General features: G+C 38.7%; 3 protein-coding genes across 5 annotated transcripts; all 3 read right to left on the bottom strand.

The window, feature by feature from the left end:
* Nucleotides 1-1,770: 1,770 nt before the first annotated feature.
* LOC122011367 (AT-hook motif nuclear-localized protein 29-like) lies at nt 1,771-3,084 on the bottom strand. Its single transcript, XM_042567749.1, has one exon. The coding sequence runs from the start codon at nt 3,057-3,059 to the stop codon at nt 1,995-1,997; it is 1,065 nt and encodes a 354-aa protein (XP_042423683.1). The 5' UTR covers nt 3,060-3,084; the 3' UTR covers nt 1,771-1,994.
* A 1,853-nt stretch (nt 3,085-4,937) lies between these two features.
* Nucleotides 4,938-6,672, bottom strand: LOC122008111 (splicing factor U2af small subunit B-like). 3 transcript variants are annotated; one of them, XM_042563717.1, is made up of 3 exons: nt 6,509-6,672; nt 6,172-6,256; nt 4,938-6,053 (listed from the first exon to the last, which is right to left on the bottom strand). In XM_042563717.1, the coding sequence occupies exon 3, from the start codon at nt 6,008-6,010 to the stop codon at nt 5,165-5,167; it is 846 nt and encodes a 281-aa protein (XP_042419651.1). In that variant the 5' UTR covers nt 6,011-6,053; nt 6,172-6,256; nt 6,509-6,672; the 3' UTR covers nt 4,938-5,164. The 3 variants fall into 3 exon arrangements, with proteins under 3 accessions (XP_042419651.1, XP_042419652.1, XP_042419650.1); XM_042563718.1 differs by lacking the exon at nt 6,509-6,672 and adding an exon at nt 6,386-6,402; XM_042563716.1 differs by lacking the exon at nt 6,172-6,256 and having other exon boundaries at nt 6,509-6,659.
* An 826-nt stretch (nt 6,673-7,498) lies between these two features.
* LOC122008110 (glutamate--tRNA ligase, chloroplastic/mitochondrial-like) lies at nt 7,499-16,802 on the bottom strand. Its single transcript, XM_042563715.1, has 13 exons — nt 16,443-16,802; nt 15,721-15,839; nt 14,833-14,954; nt 10,924-11,106; nt 10,667-10,785; nt 10,535-10,583; nt 10,347-10,448; nt 10,164-10,266; nt 9,997-10,060; nt 9,550-9,664; nt 8,604-8,704; nt 8,212-8,368; nt 7,499-7,901 (listed from the first exon to the last, which is right to left on the bottom strand). The coding sequence occupies exons 1-13, from the start codon at nt 16,691-16,693 to the stop codon at nt 7,671-7,673; spliced, it is 1,716 nt and encodes a 571-aa protein (XP_042419649.1). The 5' UTR covers nt 16,694-16,802; the 3' UTR covers nt 7,499-7,670.
* Between the last annotated feature and the right edge of the window lie 409 nt (nt 16,803-17,211).

Here is a 17,211-nt window from a genome sequence, read left to right as displayed (position 1 = left end):
AGATCATCGCTAGAAATCATGCCTTTGCATCCTTGCCAACATTGCACCAAAAATAAATCGATACAAAGTAGATGGCTGTCGGAAAGAGCACAAGCAACTCCAAAGACAACACTATCCACCGCATTACCAGCTTCCTACACACACCATCAAATTGATTTGGGTGTCAAGAAGTCACAAAGAAGAAACAGTCACAAGTAAAGAGGGTGATCAAGAAAAATTATGATATATGGGACTCGAACCCATGGGAGGAAGAGAGGGCAAGGGATTCAGAGATGGAAGAGTTGATGAGGAAGATGTGGGTGAGACTCCAGTATTCGGTGAGCGGTGGGTAGTCGAGGGCCCAATAGGAGAGAGGTACCACTTGGCGATCGATGTGTGGAGAGTGATCTCCATCCAGTGCCTCTGGGCCTTGTAATCCCTGTACATGGGTAGCGTTCCTTGGCCAATTCAAAACTTTATGGGCGGAACAAATTGAAACTTTAGATTCTTTGCTTGCTGTGAAGTGAGGAGGGAGGAGGGCATCGGGTGTAGCTGGGGAAGGAGACAAACGTTTACCGTTTTTTCATGAAAGCTCCACCATTAGGTAAGGTTAAGGGGATTTACACATGAGACCGGAGGGGGTCACACTCCCTCCCTCCCCCATGTAAATCCGGCCCTGCTAGAGTGCTTCTCACCTCTAGGTCCAACGACTAAGTTTTTGGCTAAGATTAACACTTAAACAGAGGGCTTAAATCTTATCCTACCATGATTCTTTCATGTGATAAAAAGATGATAACGTTCATCCTAAATATCCATTCACTGTCTGCTCCAAGGTCTCATGGAAGATAGGTAAATTACGATACTGAACGACTTCTCGGATGGGAAAAACTTATTTTCTAAATAAATGAATCCAAGGGATTCAAATATTGTTCCTATGATACAAATTTACACTCCATTGTCTGCTTCAAGGTCATGTGCAAGAGAAGTAAATTACGATACTAAGCGGCCTCTTAGATGAGAAAAACTTATTTCCTAAGAGAATAAATTTAAGGGATTCAAATATTATTCCTATGATATAAATTTATCATTTGAATACAAACACAGTTACGTCATGGGGGCTACCATGACTCCATTCTTAAACGAGACTATGTTTTCGAATGAGATATTATTAGAGAGAAAATCATATTCCATTCTTATTTTACCAATCTCCTTTTATGACATTGACCAAGTAAATGACTTCTATTATGATATCCCTTTTATAAAAGTTGGCAACCTTCAATAATAATCACCTTCTCATAACGGCTTCAACGTTCGATTAAAGCTAACATTACTGGTCGATCACCCCTTTCTAAAATGTTTCATCATCAAATTAAACCCTCACCCATATATATTCTTAAACTTCCCTAGGCTCGAATCTTTAGTGTCAATCATCAAAGGGAGCAGATTCTCTGATCTATCAAAAAATGGATCAGGAGATGAACCACTTACAAGTATGATGATATCTCTTAGTCTATTTTTTTATGGAGCAAGAAATCTGGACTCATCACCAATTGATCCAAGCTATGACACGCCTGAGTCCACAGCGTCAAGTAACATACAATCACAAACACTCGTGTAAATCTGAGCGTCAAAATACCATATCCTCCTCCTTTCATGCCCGACCTAGCCGGAACCATTCTTCGGTCCGACCCATATTTTCTAACTACGGGTGTCAAAAATAATTATTTTTTTTTAGGGTGGTGCTCAAAAGCAAGACAGAGTGCAGTAAATTTAATCAAATTAAATCCGTTATTTAAATACTTCAACAATGTCTCAGCAGAGTCCCCGTGCAATTGATTTGGAGCCTGTCAATTGATACACTACACTAAAAGGTTTGACATATGAAAATGAAATTGACTCGAAAGACTGAAACAAAGTGCAAATGCAGAAAAACATGTCGAAAATGGGAATCAGAATGATTTCCACAAGAATTTCGATGAAATTGGAGATGATGTTCTTGATTCCATTGGCGGCGATTAGAAAGGCGGCGGCGGCGGTTTCATCCTTCCGAAAGCGCTACTTGCAGCAGGGTTAGTGGGGTTGCGGTCTCCGGCGGAGGTATCCTCGTTGGTTTCCACCGGAAGCCGCTCGTACACCGCATTCGAGAAGGTGGCCGCCGTGAGCACCACCCGGCCAGCGGCCATCAGGGGCCCCGCCATGCAGCCGCCCACCACCTGGCCCTGGCCTCCCGCCAGGAACACGCTCAGTCCTCCCGCGCCCGGCGGCGCAGGGGGAGGCAGCACCGTCCCCGTCAGCGACAGGATCTCGAACCGCCCCCTGAGCACGGTCGCGGACGCCGCCTGAGGCTGGCGCAGTGCGACGTCAGAGACAGCTCCGTAGCCACTGAGCACGCTCACCCCGCGCCCCCTCCGGCGCGCGTACTCGGTGACGCTCCCGACCACGTCGGCGCCGGCAGCGACCTCGATCACGTGGGAGCGGAGCAAGTTGGGCGTGTCCTGCGCGACCACCACCGAGGCCTTGGGCTTGTTCTTGGAGCCCGGGGGGCGACCGCGTGGACGTCGTAAGGCGGAATTCGAGGCCGGCCGGTCGCCTCCGGTAGGAACTTGGTCGGAGGAACATTGCTCCGGCGACGGCTTTGAATCCTCAGGCGGATGCACGTTCGCGGAAGGAGACAGCGTTTGTCCGCCAAGAAGGTAATGGAGGTAGCGCGACGACTCGATGCCGCCGCCGGCATTTCCTCGGCCTGATTCAGATCCGGCCATGGGCGGCGCATCGACTCTCTCCCACCACTTGTTCGCCAGCTGTTCTCCCTCTCTTGTCACCGTCGCACTCTGCTTCACCACTCCCGCCTCAATCCGACGACAAAAACAGCAACAGAGTCGCAGAGATAACGCCCTCCGCCATGATCTTCGACCTCGAGAAGGGCATTGATTGCAGCGGGTGGATAAGCGAAGAAAAAGAAGCTCCAAAGTTTGAGCGGTGCCGGCGTGGAGGCTGACGTGGGCGGGGAAGATTGGAGGAGACGATTGAGGCCACGCGGGGGCACCTGGGAGGCCAATGGGCGGGCTGGCCCACTCCATGTGGGACCAAGCGGCACGTGAGGCTGCCCAGTAGGCACATTCCACGTGGCCATCGCCATGTACGCGACAAGTTTTTTTTTTTTTTGGGCGACGAAAATTGGCAAATTTTTGGAAAAGAAACTCGTACATTAACATGATCATTATTATTCTTAAATCGAATTCAAAAACTCTTATGAATCACTGACAATTCACAAACTTTGTTTTATGAAAATTATTGATAAACAATTCATGATCATTAACGTGATAAACAAACTTATTTATTCAATTTTATGAATGGTTCAAATTTAATGAATTGTTCAAATTCTCAAAAATGATACCCAACCCAAAAATGAACTTTCAAGCCTGGTGGAAATGTCAATACGTGCGGCGGGTAGGCGGTCTTCGAACTCACATCACATGTCGGTTGTCGTGATCATCAACATGGATCTTATCGATCATCCCTTTAGTTTTCTCTTATTCATTCAACATTGTACACCTCCCTTTGTCAATATAAGTGTTGAGTCATCTCACAGCCTACCACCCACCCTAGATCCAATCAACCTAACAACAATTCAATCTTTTACAGGACGCGCTGTCCTTTTGAGAAAAACAGAGGGGTGACCCGTCTACAATTGATGAAGCTAGACCTGGCTGGAATGTTGATAGGAAGAAAAGACCTCGCGAAGGTGGACAGTAGAGAACACAAAAGGGGAGGAAGAAAAAACGTTATTAACCGGACCAAGAGATTCTTGGTATAGCTATTTCGATACTTAAGTTAGTGCAGAGGAGGAAACGTGTAAGAAAAATCATGGAAGCTAATAGATTTTTTATGATGAGGACCATATCTACGGGTATAGAACCCCTTTATAATATTTTATAATTCCCGCATTAAATAAATGTTACGATTCAATGTCATATCAAAATAAAAAAATTATCTTATCAGTAGTTTTTTTTTTATAATATTGAGCAATCACATTACTCATGTATTAAGAGTATTATGTATTTGCACCAATATACTATCTCACGTGCTTTCGACGACACCACATGGAGTATATAGATCCGAGTAGGCTAGCTAGAAGGAAGGTGAATAACCTGCAAGTTAAATTCAAATCTCTTACTACCAACGACATCTTTCCAACGGATCTTCGTTTCCCGAACGTCTAGACTCGATCCAAGCGCCTGGAGTCAATTGACATGGACTCCGTGTTACCTTGCTAACATGGGGAACAATCCGAGGGCCTAAATTTGGTATGGGCATCTGAAGTCTGGGCGTCTAGACACGATCAACTCAAAGTTGACCATTTTCTCATCTAATCGTTTAGATGATAGTCTGACCGTCCAGAGTTGAGCTCACCCAAATCCAACTCCGACCTTTTTCACGAACAGTCTTCCTCCACAATTTCTCATCCCTCAAAAGTGTCATGTATATCCTTCTCGTCTGCTAGTGTACTCTTCCGCAGCTCCTCATCCATATTCCTTAACGTCGGACTAAACTCTCCTCCACATAAAATCATCTTTATTTCCATTCATTTTCCAACAAATGGTTTGGTGAACTGAGAAGTTGTCAATTTCATATTTTGGTAGTTGATCTTGATGTTCCAGTGTATCAGTAATATTCATGTTAATTTTTTTTTTCCTTCAAAACACGGAACTTTTAATAAGTTGAAATGAAATCAGAATGATTGGTTCTCTTCGAATTTTGATTTTCATATCGCATAAATATAGAAAATTTGAAATAATATTCCATTCCATTTCAGTTAATCTATAATTCAAGAATCATCACTTAAATGTAAAATGGATATTGATAAAATACATGGATTATGAATTAACATCTAGGGAACTATTGAGCGAAGCTAGTGGGTTCAAATGGTTCAAACAAGCCAAATGAATTCTAAGCAATACAGCACAAAAGAGAACCATGAAAATATGAATAAGATGTAACAGGCTACAAGGTTCGATAGCATATCACAAAAGCACATAAAGATGAAATTGTTGATGTTCAAGAAGTTCAATGAAGTGGCTGGATAGCTTCTAATCTATAAGAAGAAGAAGAAAAACCCCCAACAAAAACCTCAACCAGCCATCATTTAAGCATTCGAGTAGCAATAAGCAAAGTCCACATTGTCTCACCCTTGTTTCTCCTCCCTTTCCCGGTTCCATCGCTCAATCTTAGCTCTTCGTTCCTCGCTTCCTTCCCTTACTGGACTCTTTATGCGTCTTGGACTTCCATGTCTCCGCCTTCCTCCATCTCTTTCAAAGCTTCCATGTCTGTCCCCCCTCCTCTGCCCACCGTCCCGATAATCTCCTCGATCACGAAAATCACCACGATCAAAGTCACGTGAATTCTTCTTATAGTATGGGCTTGGACTATGACTGCGGCTTCTACTTCTTCGCATGCCTGTTCTTCGATACCGACTAAATAATTTCCTGCGCAGTTCCCTACCAATTTGCTTCACATGCATAAAATTGCAATATCCACCACGGTTGCAACTATTTTCTTCAAACTGTCGGCAAGTGGCTTCCCTAAAGTCTGTGACGGGAGAGAAATCGACGATTATAGGGCGTCCTGAGTAGAATCGTCCCTGTAAGGCCCTCATAGCAGCAGCTGCTTGATCCTCTTCCCTATATTGAACATAGACATTTCCAATCATATGGTCAGCAAGGTTGTCACATACATTAAGACTCTCAACCTCACCAAACTTGTAAAGCTCCTCAAAAATGTCCTCATAAAAGTCCTCAAAGTGCTCTTGGATCTTTTGTGGATCAATTGGCTGGCCCTGAGCATCAACGCCTGGAGTAATCATGTCAGGTCGATGATACATATTGGACAGCAGTAGGGTTGGTGATATAGTGGGGCGGTTGTGGAGCCGTGAGCACCTATCCCCATGCCTGCAAGCTCCAATTTTGAAATAAAACGGGCAGTTCACCCTGTCCTTTTCTGTGCCAAAGATTGAAGCCAAGTGTTCCGCCATCAAAACCAAGCTCCAGAACAGGACTCTACAGCTTCAAGAATACCTGCCACAACAAGATCAAAACTCTTCCTTATTAGCACTCCCTGAAAAAAAAGGATTAAATAAGACACAAAAGTTAATCAATATCAGAGAAGATTAAAATTTCCGTCACATTTACATACCTCAGTTACTATCATCATCTAATAGAAGAACTGATTATTATCTCATGGTATATGTCCTAAATGCCAAAACAAAAGCCCTACACAGCTGAAACAGACATTTAAAAGAGTTAACAACCCTAGTGTGAACATTTGCATCCACAAAAGCCTAAAATTCGACGAAGGCCGACTAAGAAGGCATGTTTATCCGCCCTAGGACAACGATCTCGACTGATACCTTTCGACGGCAACAGACATCGAAACCCTAGCCATACCAAAGGCATCAAGCGTTTAAACAATCAAGACGTACAAGCCCAGAAATTGGTGGGAAATTAAGGATTCGAAGGAAGCGACGACGTACACGACGGAAAAAGCTAGGCAGGTGAGCGAAGAGCAGAACGGGGCGGCGGATCCGTCACGCGAACGAGCGCAAAGGGTTTCGCAGCGTCGAGGTTTCCAGAAGCGGGGTGATTTAGTCGCACCGGTTCATAAATAGTCACCGTGGTCCAACATGACCGAACCGGGTCCGGAGCTCCGTCGTTTATTCGCAGTCTTGGGCCGTTATTAGGGTCGTTAATAGTCGGGCTTCCGTGTTAATCCGCAATATTAACGGACTAATAAAACCGGTTTACCACTTCATTCTTTTTCACTTTTAAATATTGAGACCAGATCTTGGTCCAAGATCAAGGGATCCAGGTGAACTGAATCCCACTAAATTATAATTCAATCCATCAATAAATGGACAGGGTATAGCACAGGAACATATCTTTTGGTCCAAAAACAAAAAAAGGGACTATGAGATGGACCACTCCTAATTGTGGTCAGATCGTAATTACGATTCGATCATAATTAGTTGTGATCTTTCTTTAGATTCATCGTCCCTATCAAATTATAATTTAGGTCGGAACAGATGGTCAGGAGTCGCCTGAAAGTCGCTCACTGCTCAGTACCTGACAACTAAGACACTTGCTCACTTCCGACGGTCTCCAAGTGGCCTCCGATCGCTCGTTTCGACCTAAATTATAATTTGATGGGGACGATAAATTCAAGAAAGGATCGTAATCAATTACAATTAATTCATGATCACGATCTGATCGTAATTGAAAATGAATCATCTCCGATTAAAAAAAATAATAATTGGGTCAGGAGATCCGACTGGTCCTGCAAATTTTTTAATTTTCATTTTTTTTTAAATAAAAAAGTAAATCTCAGTAATCCTAATTAACCCCGTAATGGGCTTCGCGAGAAACCAAATCGAGACATCTTTGAAAGTTCAGTGGCCAATTGAAAATCTCCTCTAGGATGAAGAGAGGAAGCAAAGAATAATTTAGGTAAACTAGAAGGGCCACAATGAAAAATAGTAAAATTTGAAATAATTCAAAAGTACTTTCAGGAAGTTCACATTTATTTCGAGAATAATAAATTTTACAAGAAATTCCTGGAATGGGGAAACCATTTGATCTTAAAATAAAAATATAGCTTTCGATAATTCAAAACTCTTATCGCTAATTTTACATATTTGCTTAGGAAGGCACTCCGGCGGGCGACTGCAGTGGCTCCTCCACCTGTGGCAGTGACTCCCAATCCACCTCCTTCAGCATCTTGAACCTCTCGTCTAGGGTTATGAAACCAGCTTGGGGACTGATTGCTCCACAGGTACCTGCTTTATGTATCAGAATTATGCTTCCTCCCATGTCGGGGCCGTGTAGTTTACCGGTGAGCAATACCCGAATAGGCATAAATAGAGATTTCCCCTGTTGGAAGATCCCGCGAAAGGACCAAACAAATGCACAAAAATTATCAGACCATATTACATGACAATGCTAGCAACTAGACAGCAATGGCATTAACAAGTTACAAAATCCTCTCTATTTAGGATCACGCACTGAATTCTGGCGTAGTTCTTAACATTGATGTTGGTGAATAAAAATATAATCGACATGAAAATGAAACGAGACTGTTTATTTTTTGAAAAGCCATTGCATGATTGACCAGGAAAAACATGGGGGCAGAATAGCATTGGTTGGAAACTTAATAGCAAAATCCATCTAAGTTGGACCTGACCTTGCGTTTCAAAGACTTGCCAAAGCTTTTCACCCATTTTTGCCAACCAGCATGGCCTTCCTCCAGCGCTTGACGGAGCTCTCCACTTTCGTAAGAAGATATCAAACTAGCAGCCACCTCCGAGAGCTTATCTTGAACAACAGGTTTGCATTCATCACTGTAAATTCCATAATGCATGCTTTGAGAATAAGATATTCATAAAAATAAACCCTAAAACTGAAACAGCGAGGGCAAGATACTTAAACGAGGATGGAAATCCGTGTGATAGACCAACTTATATCTGAGTCGGAGGAAAGGTAAGGGAGGGATATTACTGCTAGCTAACTATATGAGGCTGATGCATGTTTCTACTAATCTAGAGAAATAAACAATACTGGAAGATAACACATTACCTGACTAAAGTCGAGTGCAGTGGATACGACAACAAGTTTTGTAGAGCCTTTTCTGCATCAGACACTAACTCAATGGCATCCTTTAACAGCTCTGTTGCGCCCTGTAGAGTGAAATTTGCTGCTAGTGTCATGCTCTCGGTTAAAATCATTCTTTCTTTATAAGGAAAGTGCTCAACAAAAATAATAATAATAATAATAAACATATGATCAAAATTAAACCTTTAGTCTTTACCTGATATTTTGCAGATAAGATAACATGTCATTTCAATTGATCATAGAAATAAATTTAATTTAGTTTGACATTGCCAAATTGCCTACCTACAGCGAGACTAATTAACGTGGGTAGATACTTTATGGATCACCTCCACCTTAATAAATTAAGGCATCGAGTCTAAGTCACATGCTCTTAGTCCTGCCACTTACAATATACTCGTGTATGAAACTATTGGGTCTTGCTACAATGGGGTAAAGGATTAATTCCCAAAGGACGCATGCCCTCGGGAAAAAAAAACCTCCCACCCCTAGCCAACTTGGCGGTTGGATATAAGATGACCTCGTGATTCGTAATCACCTTTTGCTACAGTATATGAAACTATTGGGGGAAAAAACATTGAAATAATTTAATATCCTAGACCAAATATAATGGTCCAACCTATGTTGAACTCCCAACTTCCAGTCCATCAGTTACCACAAACACAGTATAATTTCGAGAATGGAAGTATATATATGGTCACTAGCAAAACCCAAGTCCGCAGCAAGCAATGATTTACCAAAATAGTACTTAACCAGCACCATGAATCATACACGTCTAGATATTCTAATACTATGAAAAATGCAGACAACTAGCATCTGTAAATAAATGCTGAATGTGTAAAATAGCAAAACATATGATCTATATTTTAACTCGAAACTCATATCTTTGCACTAAATGACAAAATGCAACAACCTTAACAAATGCACCATCATATTCTAGGAGAATTCCTGTGGACTTCCACCGGTCTCTGAAAATTGAGATCAACTCTTCTGGAGGAAGAGATCTTAAATGCTGCCCATTCATCCACCTAATTGAGTATGAACCATTTTAGATAAGTAACAAAAAAACTGAAATAATATTTGTTGTTACATGCATAAAACTATACCATCATCAAATCTAAACCATATCAGTCTCACAAGAAAGCAATTATAAACACAAAAGCATCAAATATTCAGAGGTTTAACACAATAAATACAAACAAGAATAGCTATATCCTATGCAGAAATATAGCTTCAGCAAGCTTTGTGTACACCAAAAACAAGTTCAAATTAATACAAACCTGAGAAAGATCTGACATTTTGCATATAATTGTCATTCAAAAGGAAGATAAAACCGTGAGAATGCTTTAACTTTTATTACCTTAACTTTGTTCCATCAAAGATTGCTCCACTTTTATTAACACGGCTAATGGAGAATTTCTCAACTGCAAAATTACAGGAATTCATAAATTAACAAGCCACCACAGACCAATTCTTAATCCAAGCACGACAACAAAATGTGTCAACAAAGAGAAAGGAATAAGCTACCAAGCTGATTGATGGTGAAGAATTCATTTTCTGTCCCATCACCCCAACCTAATAGTGCCAAGTAATTCACCATTGCCTGGGGCAAGTAACCCATGTCTCTAAACTGTAAAAGGAAAACATCAGATATAAATTGACATCATGTAAGCTTCTATATACTGAAATTAACAGGTAAGAGCTTGATACCTGCCCTACAGATGTTGCACCATGACGTTTTGATAGTTTACTTCTATCTGGGGCTAGAATTAAAGAGACATGTGCAAAAGAAGGCATTGGAAATCCAAGTGCCTGCGATAGATAATGATGCCTAAGTGAATATTTAATCAATTGTTGAGAGATTGTCAAGAGGGAAACATAAGGAGCATAAAACTTACTTTGTATATAAGTGCTTGTCGCAAGGTATTTGGTAAATGTTCCTCAGCTCTGGTGTATAATAAAATAAGGAGAGAGGTTTAATAGGGAAAATTCTTTACACAGTTGAAATTTTGAGGTGTTTTAGGAATCACCTTATGACATGTGAGATATGCATAGTAGCATCATCGACAGTGACACAGAAATTGTATACAGGCTGTCCATTACTCCTCATAATCACAAAGTCACCGAGTGTATCCAGGTTCCAACTGACCTTCATAATACTATCAAATCAATTAACAGTCACCATACAAACAGAAATAAAGAAAATTGGAGGTATATATGATGCTTCAGACGAAAAGTAATCTGAAAAAAATAATCATTGCAATGCGCAAGTCAATATAGAGCTTACTTCACCACGGATAAGATCTGTTATCTTCAAGATTCCTTCTTTTGGTACGCGGAAGCGGTATGTGTATGGTGTACCTTTTGCCAGCTCCTCCTGAATTTCCTTGTCTGGAGCTGTGCCCCACTTTCCTGTGTATACTGGTGGCAGTTGCAACCTTTTTGCTGTTTCCTTCATTTGTTCAAGTTCCTGCAACAATGCCATTCCTAATCAGGTGAAAACTCAAAAGTGACTTTTCAAACAAAATTTGGGAGAATTTTTAAGAGCGACACTACTCAGGACCTCATATTCTAATTTCCACATGTAGCTTCTATTTCAGCAAAATCATCATGATGCATCAACCAATTATTCAGATAAAGCTCCAAATTACCATATAGATGACAACGTAGACATAGAAGAATTTAATTTCCAAATTATAGAATATGATTCCTTTACAACTACCAGATTATTTATGTCAAGAAATTTCTCCACTTGCCATTTTATTAGTTCATTATTTCTTTATACAAATTCCAATCAAATTAAATGTAAACAAGATCAACCTTGTAAGCTCTGAAAGATTTTGAGTCAAACTAATCAACTAGCTTAGTATAGAAAAGCCAGCTGGAAATTAAGGAAATATGAGTATACAAATGCATGTCATGTGTATAGTATCTTTATATGAAGATGAAATAACAAGTTTCTAATTTTCTGACATATCATATTACATTTTGTAAGCCTACTTTTGAACTGAAATTTCTGGTAAATTATACATGATATAAATTTCAAAACAGCTGGGTTTCTGTTGTTTTCTAAGAATTATGCCATGTCTAGCATCTGCTGTGTTTACTCAGACAAAAGTAGGAACGGAAAAATAAAATAAAATCATCAATTAATCCTATATATTGGAAGAATTAGAGAGGAGAGGAAAATTTTACTTCCATCAAATTTCTCTACTTTATATTGACCCAAATTGGTTGGAAATAGAGGGAAATGAAGTCTAAGCATCTAATAAGCACATAAGTAATTAATATTATTTCTTTTCTAGTAAACAAGAAGAATAGAATAGAGTAGAAACAAAATAATGCAATTCATTTTATTTTCCTTTCAATTAAACTATTTTATTCTTCTCCTCCAAGTAACCACAACATTAGTTTTTCATAGTTACACTAAAGTTATTTTCTTAGATTATAGTAGACTAAAGATGTCTAAAAGAGGAACAATTGCTTCTAGTGGTAAGCGAGCTAGATATGGACTTTCTGCCAAAGGTCAGAATTCATATAATGGTACTACTAGGATGGTTTAAACCTGTTGCTCCCACCCCTAAATGGGAATCATCTCACATACAAGGTGGTGTAGGGACACCTGGTGGTCAAAGACAAAAAATATGTTTAAAAAGTTGTTTTTCTAAAAAAACATTAAAGATAATTAGTTCCAACTACATACTGATTGGAACTAAACATTTTTGCAGAAGGCATTAACACATCACACCTATGAAAAGAAGCATAACAACATATAATTGGTGATGCAGCCACTGATAATAATACCCAGGATTGGTCCCGATCGTAGCTTCTAATGACCTCATAATTTCAACCTTAATATTTACAAGTGTTGACATTGTGAACAAACATCATGAAGCTGTCAGATATCAGATAAATCATAAAGATGATAAATCACATGATTCACATCGGGCCTAACTACCACTCTAACCCAATGTCATGCTACTGGTCTAAAAGGTTATGTGCACCCAAGACTCCAGCCAATGAAAACATAGGGTGAAACTTGTAATTAAGTGGGCTCCCTTCAAATCAATCAGACTCCACTTAGAAATACTAACACATTAGCCCAAGTAAGGTAAGGAAAAATCTCTCCTTTGTCTCTTTTTGTCTCGAATTTTGTATTGTAGGTACATTCCACTCTCCTCTTTCTTCCTAGACTCCAAGGATCCTCTCAGCTATCCTTCTTCCTTCTAAATGCTTCGAAGAACCTTCCCAAAACATTTGACACTCTTTATGAAATCAGTCAGATTGCCATGAGTCAGATTAGTATTGGCAAAGGACAATCCAACTTTTACCAAGCAATTGATCACCTCATAAACATTGATGAAGAAATTTAAAGAGCTAGAGATCTGAAAGATATTCTTAGAAATGAAATATGCTCCACTATAAAATAGATATAATTGATTGGGCTTTAATCAAATTGACAGTGTCAAATAATGAAATCAGTTGAAATTTAGTCAGGTTAGGTTAAGTTTGGAAAACTCAAGCAATCAAGCTTACTTTCTGCCTATCTCAATTTGAATCCTAGCTGATGTGCATGGGAAGGTGTGCGAATCCTCATTGCTCTAATTTTAATATGTTAGCCACATCACCACTTAAGATTTGTCTCACAATCTACTAGCTAAAGGATTCAACACCTTTTCCATCTCTTTCTCAAACCTAATGCCAATTGAGAGAGAATACAATATCCCCTTGCTAACAATGGCCTCATAACATTATATATATATATATATATATACAAACTCGATTAGATGTGATTAAGATCCCAGTGAAACTATATGTCGCAGAATTCTGATATATAGTTATTATTTATCATTTCTATGTCAACAAATATAATTTATTATCTATAAATAATCTAATTGTATTTAATATTTTTAAAATATGATATTAATAATTTGTACTATTAATACAAACTTTATTAATACTAATTTAATACTATTTATATGAATTTTATTAATATTATTGATTATTTGTATTTTATAATTAGGTTATTAACAATTCAACATTTAGCAAATATAATCTATAATAAAGTTTATTATGATTGATCGTTGAAGATGACTTCTTCCATGCTGAAAAAGACTTGGAAGTTGCTGTTAAGGTCCTAGTCCTACATTCCAAATCTATCTTTAGCTAAAGGTGGCATGCTCCCATATACACATATTTATATATTAAATAACAGGGGTCATGACATGTGACCTTCCCCTTTCCTAAAAAAATTACAATGAAATATCATTTGTTATATCCTATCCCCGCAAATGAAATTATTTGACTATTCACTTTTCTAAAACTTTCATGACGATTCCAATTTCACCAATCCTATGGTTTTGATATAGATAATACTTGGATTTTTTTACCATTCAATCCTGACACCAATACCGATTTTAACAATCATGTATGAAACCATTAAATAGGACACCAAATCTTTCTAGAAAAATTACCTTGTCAACACAACTATAATCTAATCAAGTAATTAACTCCCAATCAATATTTGGAACCTAATGGTTATGATGCTTTAGAAACTTATTTTAATCTAGAAACAAAATCATCAATAAAATTGCAATTGCCTATCAGTTGTAGCTTTCTTCATGCTGAGAGGGTTTTCCATTCTGAAGATAATTATATTTTTCCCAAATCTTTTATTAGGTCATCTTATATCATATCACATATAGAAGTATGCATATATATAGTTAGTTAGAGAAATAAACAAACTAGTAAAATACTATGACAAAGAAAAAAAACACAAAACAACATATGAGCAGTTTTCATGATATATCACTGTGACGAATAAACACTATAGAACAAATAAAAAAATAGAAAAACAAAGGGAACAAAAAAAATACAAATTCAAGTTGTTCCACATGATTTCTGTTCTCTAAGAAAGCAGAGAAGCAAATGGCTTTCTAGCTTTAATGCACAAGAAACAAGCAAATGGAAGAGATAAAGAACGGGCAGCATTTGTCAAACAAATAGTTTTATTTAAGAGATTATCCACTGGCAGTTTATTCATATATGGTGTCTGAGTCAATGTAGTTATTTTGGTTCTTTCAAAGTAACTATGACAATTTTACAAGCATTCTGTAAACCCCATCCATATGCCATTATTTAACCAACAAATACTGCGTGCAGAATAGAGTTCCATTTGTTACCATTTGGTAACTACCTCATTAGAACAAAAACACTTATAAACAGTGCCAGATTCCAACAACTTCTCAGCATATTCTTTGTACATGGAGTTCCGTTCTGATTGTCGATAAGGACCATATTCTCCACCCACACCAGGACCTGGAAGATTATGAAATGTTAGTGACATCTAATGCAACAGAAAGAAATTTATGAATGTGCAGCATCCCACACGATAACACAGAGATTAAGGTCTAGGAGATGCAATATATTGAAGTTTTACTAAAAATTTTATTAGTGCTGGTTACTGCAAAGAACCATCTTTTAATTGCAAAAGATTGAATAATAGGTAATGACAAATGAAATTCTGAGACTATTTATTTGCATATCACATGAAAGGAACGATTTGAACCAATCACATTAGCATACAAATATGAAAAATACATAAGAGAATTTGTTTAGTCATTAACATAACCAAGATAGTTCCCATGTGTGCTCATGCCCGGATGCACACCACTCTGCTCCATTACCATTACAAATGAAACCTCTAATTGAAAATTTTAACAGATAATACTGAATCTGAGGATCTAACCTAGGTATTAGTTTGCAAGTGCTGATGAAGGATATGCTTTGCAGCGTGTATTGGTGAATTTAGTCACTAAGCAATCATGAGTTGCCTCAATTAGGTTGATGAAAAGATTAAAAATAAATCTGTGTCATCGAGACATTTTAGCAAATAGCACTAACATGGGCAAGGCAGATGTGTGACATGGTTTGCGCTGCATTAACATGAATAGATTCCTTTTTTACCATGCTCTGATGATTTAAAAATTAAGGAGGAAAGGTGAATCTGAAAATAAGGTGAAATATAATGAACAGAAAGTCACTTCAGTCAATAAAAGGGTACAGAAACTATGAGTATGCCCACCTTCATCCCAATCAAGACCAAGCCAAGATAAATCATTCAGCATCGCTTCTTCTGATTTCCTGGTAGATCTTTCTAAATCAGTGTCCTCAATTCGCAGAACAAACTTCCCACCTTGAGACCTGTAAAGGATTTGATCAAGCAATGTTGTCGGGAACAAAAATATGCAAAATTATAAATACTTTGATAATTAACAGAGTGCAGCTGCAATAGAAACCATTTTTTGCATTGCTCTAAAAACGGACATGGTATTATAATCAAACAAAAACTCAATATTGACACAGCCTACGCATCTATTTCACCAGATAAAATTTTATCTGACTTCTTTCTAACACCTTCTTAGATTTTTTACATAGCTCGTGAACAGTTCACCACCGAACTTGAATAGCTCAACAAAATTCCAGCAGCTCATGGTCAAAAGCACAGTGAAGTAGCGGCTGCATGCATATTAAAAATCCCATCTTTGAAATGATAATGTAACTTGTATTTACCATCATGGCCAAAGGAAACAAAAAGATTCCAAATTTCATATTATAGTAAGCATATGGAGCATCCGAACCCTAAATTCGTACTTTACAAGAAATCATATCATTTTAAGCATTTCATATCTTTTAACCATTTTGATGAATAATTTTAACACTGAACAATGCATTGAAAACACAAGTATAACCCAAAATAGAAATTAGCGAGAACAACTTGGAGAGAAAGGGGGGCAGGGAAGTCACCTGGCAAACAAGTAGTTAAAGAGCGCCGTCCTTGCTCCTCCGACGTGCAAGTTCCCTGTAGGAGAAGGAGCGAAACGGACGCGCACCTCGCCCCCGGAGGGGTCGGTAACGGCGGAAGCTGAGACGGAGAGATTCCTCCGCCGTATTGAAAGGCAGGTCTTCAAGGCTAGTCCCGGCAGGCAGAAGGGAGGACGGAGTTCCTGAAGAACCATAATCCGAACCCACGGCGATCCCATGGCCAGACTCGACATTTTTCGCGATCGCCGTCACCGTGACACCGATGCTTCTCTGGGAGTGAATTCGCTGCCGCAGAGGAGGACGCTATCCGTTCCTCCTCGTCCATCTGCAAGTCATGGCCAGGCCCGGCTAAATCTACCGATGGATTGAGAATGGACGGTGAAGATTACTTGTTTGGAATAGCATGAGAGCATCACGTCAATTTCTCTATTACTATATCTAAAATTTAGGATAAATAATCTACTTTATTAAATTTAGATAATCACTTTTCACTACACACTACATCAAATACCCTAAAATTTCCATCATCCTTGATTTTTGATTATTTTCTTCTCTTTCTTCTATTTTTTATTATTATATTTATGGAATAAGTGGAAGGAAAGAGATTAAAAAATTATTATTTTATTTTTAGGATAAAGATTTCATTATCTAAATTTAGAGAATCACTATTTATCAAATCTAAGGGGTGTTTGGTTCTTTCCTAGGAATATAAATCGGAATGGAAATCATTGTACTGTGGGATGGGAATGAG

Source organism: Zingiber officinale, chromosome 8A (assembly GCF_018446385.1).
Source record: "Zingiber officinale cultivar Zhangliang chromosome 8A, Zo_v1.1, whole genome shotgun sequence".
Taxonomy (NCBI): Eukaryota; Viridiplantae; Streptophyta; class Magnoliopsida; order Zingiberales; family Zingiberaceae; genus Zingiber; species Zingiber officinale.
This window is presented reverse-complemented; position numbering and strand designations above follow the sequence as displayed.